The following is a 6,000-nucleotide window of genomic DNA, read 5'->3' on the forward strand; positions in this document are numbered from 1 at the left end:
ACCTAAACGCAGGACTAGATTATTATTTTTTCTTTATTTAATGAAGCTATCGTTGATGTCGCACTTTGATCACACATCAATATAGGATGGGAGATTCTTCATTAAACGGATTGCATCCTACACAATTTAACTACCAAAAATCGCTATACCTTAACATTAATTCTGAAACAGATGCATTCAAAAAATGAGTTATTTATTAATTACTAATAAACGTCAGTGAACCAAAAATATATGGCCAAATAACTAATGAATTTCGATAAGTAGCAAAATATGGCATTCATTTTTTCTCCGGTAGCTGATTATGGCAATTTGAAATAAAGATATTTATCATATGGTTTTAAAAGACTTTTAAAACCATACAAAAGTAGGACTCAAACTTGAGCGGTATCAAATCAATCTGTTTCAGATAGAAACTGGGATTTTTGATTAAAATAAAGACAAATATTACTTAAAATAACAACTGGGAACGACTTCCCGCCTCGTAAAAATGTCCCGGTACGCTGTTTCACTGCGTCCACAGGTCATTTAGCACTCCTTGTTACTACGGAAACGAAATAATAAAATAAATCTACTGTGTGACACAGTTGATTTATGGAATTATCTTCCTTAGGGGAAAAAAACGATTAATATTAAATCTATCTAACTTGATTTATAGGTATACAACATTCTCTAAACATTGGCCAAGCTAAGTTTGGGACAGCTCCTGCCCATTATGTTCCAGTTCAAGGGAGCCTTAGTTCACCGAATTCCCAAGCTCGATGGACGAACGATTCGGGATCGCGTCTCAAAAATGGAAATCAAGGAACAGTTCCCAATACGACTTCGTCCCTTCCAGGTTTGATAAGTTGCTACTTAGATTTAGAACAAGCCAGCAGAAAGACGCCATTGGGACCTATTCGAATCGGAAGAACGCTATCAGGTATTTTTTAACAAGCACTCCAATTCATTATATCGCACCCCTGCAACAGAAATGACACTTCTCAACACTTTGATGAAACGTACTTGTTACACTGCTGAACAAAGATTTTTCAACATTTATAGTGTTCATATGAAACGTTTATAGCGTTACTTAGGTAATTCTTTACGCTCACATCAAGTATCCAATCAGAATTTTTCTATCACCCTCACTTTTTGCGCAATCATAGGATTTGAGTTTTTCATGTGTGTTTTTCCACGTAATGTTAGAAACACATAATTCACTGTTAAAATCCTGTCATTACAATAAGAAATGCGGTTAAAGAGTCAAATTTGCTGTTACTGCAGTGGAGGTAGTCAGTCTCATCGGACCCAAATTTTCGTGATATATGCTACCCGAGTCGAAACATTTTTTACGCTTTTATATTTAAATGATATAGATAGAATAGATAATAGTAAAAAACTTTACATATTTGATTTCAGTGCATCATTTTACATACACAAAGATCAGGTATTTTTCACCATATGGCAAAAAAAAAATATAGTGACACATCATTAAAATTTTATAATTTAGAAGAAAATTTTTCAATTTTTATAGATACACTAAAAATTTAAATTACAGAAAACAAACGGGGAACTTTTTTTTCGCGTGTTATAGTGTTTGAGAATAAATCAGTTGAACGCTGTCTTGCTTAAAACCTTCATTAACTCCAATGCTTTTTTTTTTTTTTTGAGTTCTCACTTTTATTACCTACTATAGGAGTTTAATTGTCACATACGTCGAGTGAGATATTGCTCTGGTTATTAACATTCAGAGAGGCATTACAAATTAAAATTAATCTTATTTTCAATCATCGGTAATATTTTTACAAGGAATCTAAATTTTTGATACTCAAGGCAAGGACTATTGCGGCTCTTGACGAAAAGACAATAGTAATGTCTTCTGAGCACAATGCTTATATGATTACAAGAGTTTCACACCTTCACTTTGCACACGGGGATCCAGGGCATGGTTATGGGGGTCGTAACACCCTTTCTCAACGCTACCAAAGATAGTCCATAACTGCATCTTGAGAACTTGAGAAATTACCCAGAGAAAGCTCTAGATGTCCTTTTTTTTTTTTTTTTTTGACTAACATTACAGTTATGCCTCCATCCTTCCAATTTATTTGATCATATTTTAAAAACGAAGCCCTTCAAATACACAGTAGCTGGATCCACCTTTGACGCTTTGCAATCTTTCAAGCGGAACTGCTTATTTATTCGCGAAGTTCGATTAGTACCAGATGAAAGAAGGAGCTATATTGCACAATCAAATTCTCTGTAGTTAAAACTAATAAGAGTAACTTACTTTTAATCTTGTAACTTTAAGCGTTATGAGAAAACTTATGAGCTAATATAATGTGGTACCTTCAATGTACGGTTTAAGTTACACAGAATAGTTGTTGGTTAAAATATCTGCCAACTTGTAAAGGAAAGAGTTCATTTTCAGCTCCCATTGCTGGTTCGTCACCTTTAATGGACCATTCCACTAAAAAGTCAACCCTTTGTCCCATACGTGATGGTTCATATATTTCATTAAAAAGTAATAATTTTAATGGGTAATGACGAAATCTTTTGCTCAAGAAATCACACATAAGTTTGTAATTTGTTAAGCAGAAAAAAATTGCTCATCAGTATTTTAAAGCATTATTTTTAATGAAAAAAATGAGGCGTCACGTGCGGAACAAAACGACCGTTTTCCGTTTAATGGCCCGAATACGACGACTTATTTAACGTTGGTTGATTTAAGAATAATTTATATGAATTGCGAAACTTAAAACTATATTTATCCTACGGACTGCCTAATGGATTGTATATACCATGTCTAGGGTCACATAGCCCCATGGTGAAGATTCTATAAACATGGAGGATTCCATGGACGATTGAAATCGTTCGTATTCTGCATTTTTGTCGCAATTTTTGAAAAACTTTCTTTGACAGGAAAAAGTAATAGTACATAATAGCAGCCATGAAGTAGTTTTGTGTTTATTTCATATATTTTTTTAAAGCTTCTAACAGATAAATATCTCTTGATTAGTAATTTAAATTAATGTATCAAGTTGCATAACTTAGACTTGTTTTCTAACTCTTGCACTGAGTGTCTATAAAGGTGTTTTGTGTGGAACAGATCCACAGGGTAATTTTAAGCGTCTCTAAATTTTGAAATTCACACACACAACAACAGTATTATAATTAACTTAAATTATATTAATATTCTGTTAAAATCAAAATTTTTTTATAGACATCATTTATTATTAATTAGCAAAAACCTGCTTTAACTTTATAATGAGATTTTTTGTTTATTAATGTTTCATTAATCGACGAAGAAAAGTTCTTGTATATTTTAGAAGTTTTATTTTTTTAGCACTTTTTGGGCCACAATACAGTAAAAGGGTAAGCATATCAGCAACCCTAGCTCTATAAAAAAAAATGACGTCAAAAGTAAATGAATAAAATAATTGCAAAGTTGAAAAATAATAGAACGAATAAAAATAAGAAACTAAAAATAGATTTTCAAGTATACAAATTCTTTTCTTTTTTTTTTACTTGGTTAGTTTTTACTTTTCATGCAGGGTTGTCATTGAGTTCATGATAATCTGCAATAATGTCACTGTGCACATGTTTTCAATAAATTGCCTTACTTCCATGCAATACGTTGTCTTAATTTTCTTGTTAATTAGTCCATTATATTGATGCACTTTCTAAAGATTGTCAATAAAATAAAGTGTTTTTCTTTTTTTCAGATTCTATTTGCCACGACAATAAAATTTGGAATACTGGAGCAAAGCAGTGAATGGGAATTATAATTATGAGCAAAAAAAAAAAATAAATAACTCATTACTCATTGAGAAGATATTAAATCGTTTTCATGCATCATCATTTGTGCTTAGGTTTAATATTGTTTTACATAAAACCGTAAAAATATGTTTTGATCCTTCCAATGATTAAAATATATTTACGGTATTTGTATTAAATCATAAACTTTTTAAAAACTCTTCCATCATTTTGCAACAATTATTTGCTTCTAAAGATATCGAAAATTGAAATATTTTTCACATCGAAAAAGAAAAAATGAATTATTGAATTTTTCTTCTGTTTTTACCTATGAAATATGAAAGATTAATCACTAATAATAACAAAAAAGAATCTGAAATTTTGTTGCATAAAATAAAATATTTATGGGTCATTTAATTACTTAAATTATGTATTCACTGAAAGTATTATTAAGAATCGTACTTTCAGTGAAAGTTCAGTTGATTTTCGTGATTTTCACTTAACATGAATAAAATCTTTTGACTTGCAATACTTTAAAAGTTCATGTTGCATTTTTAATTAACTAGTGTTATTTAAAATGCAGTACTTTTTATTTAATTTACTAAAACATATTCGATACTTGACGAATGTCTAGCAATTTATAATAGGTATATTTTTAAAAGCTAAATGTAAATAAAGCCGGATAACTAGCTTTCATTGCTTGCTGTTCTGCGCTTTAGTGTGCTTGCAATAATCTGAATCCAATGTGAAGATTTAAGTGAATGAAATATATATACAGAAATAACATTGAATTGATATGTTTGCTGTTCTTTTAAATGAAATTAGAATAAATCTGAAAGCTTGCTACAAATAAAGTAAGATATTGTGATGTTATATGTTGCACAAGCAATAATTTGAATAAATTAATATATTATTATGTTATTATGTGTTGCGTAAGCAATAATTTGAGCTTATACTCAAAAGAAGAACATAAAATATATAGAGTCTTTAATTTCATGCATTTTAAATTATTTTAAACAGCTAACTAATATTAATCCTGAACATAGAAAACAACGAAAACAAACATTTTTTTTTCACATACGTTTCAATAAGTTTTTCTTACTTAAAAAATCACTCTTGAAGAAACTGAATGTTGACTAATTTTAACCGTAGACAATCCAACAGATCTGGGTGATTTTGTTTTTTTTTTTTCAGATTTTGTGCAAAATCATTTTTTATAGTACCATGGACAAAAGCTAAAAGCTTGAAACTTTCGCAAGGACAATAGGGCACATGAGAAAGTTTTAAGAATATATTGCTCCGAAACATTCAATATTTTTCCAGCTACGAAATCATATATCGTTATTCATAGCAAATTCAATTTGAACAGTTTAACGATACCCATGACTAATTCCATTTGAGCAGTTTAACGATACCCATGACAAATTCAATTTGAGCAGTTTAACGATACTCATGACAAATTCCATTTGGGCAGTTTAGCGATACCCATGACAAATTCAATTTGAGTTATTCCTACTCAGATTATTCAACAAAAAGTTACGATTTAAATCCGATTCAATGAAAAAACATATTGATGAAAGAAAAAAAAAATCGAAATAAAAATTACTAGCATCGCTTGTGCTCGATAATCGACCACAGTCAATGTCACATTAACAATAACACATTCAGTGTTCTCCTATCTCATTGCCCATATCAGTCCGACCCATGAGGGAGGGACCGCTCTTGGAGACATACCCCAAATATACCTCGCTTACTTTTAAACAAAAATGTAGGATTTTAGTTTGAAAACAATAACACAGTACCGCTGCAAATCTAAAGCACCTAAACATAAATAACTATTTCTTGAAAAAATATTGTACCTACGAAGGAAACTAGAATATATAAAAAATGAGAATAAATGTCAAAACACTAATATTAAAATTACATAACAATGACTCACAATGAAAGAGTTAGAGGGAAACCTTGAAGATTTTAATTCTCTGAACTTCTCATCGTTTTTAACTGATTTACATTCCTTCTTTTTCCATTTTCATTTTGCTTTCCTTAAAACAAAAATAATTAAAAAAAACCTCGTAATTGTTGTCAAAATTTTAATCTTTGGAGGATTTTCTCCCCTCAAAACTGGGGATTTCTGTGAAAATTTTGCTTAAAAGTGTAATTTAAAAAAGTAGCAAAATCGATTTTTTTAAAAATGCATTGAGATGCATATTCATTCCTATGGTCCTAACTTTGCCAAATGTCATGACTCTAATAATGGAAAAAGAAGTG

At 30.4% G+C, this 6,000-nt stretch overlaps 1 protein-coding gene across 1 annotated transcript in view; it reads left to right on the forward strand.

Annotated features, from left to right (window-relative positions):
- LOC129218929 (uncharacterized) overlaps positions 1-3,772 on the forward strand; it is a 144,763-nt gene extending 140,991 nt beyond the window's left edge. The window contains exons 5-6 of the mRNA XM_054853250.1: positions 656-919; positions 3,702-3,772. Of these exons, the coding sequence (XP_054709225.1) occupies positions 656-919; positions 3,702-3,751 (314 nt within the window). The 3' untranslated portion in view covers positions 3,752-3,772. The remainder of the gene's footprint in view (positions 1-655; positions 920-3,701) is intronic.
- The last annotated feature ends 2,228 nt before the right edge of the window (positions 3,773-6,000 follow it).

This window comes from Uloborus diversus, chromosome 3 (genome assembly GCF_026930045.1).
Source record: "Uloborus diversus isolate 005 chromosome 3, Udiv.v.3.1, whole genome shotgun sequence".
In the NCBI taxonomy this organism is placed as follows: domain Eukaryota; kingdom Metazoa; phylum Arthropoda; class Arachnida; order Araneae; family Uloboridae; genus Uloborus; species Uloborus diversus.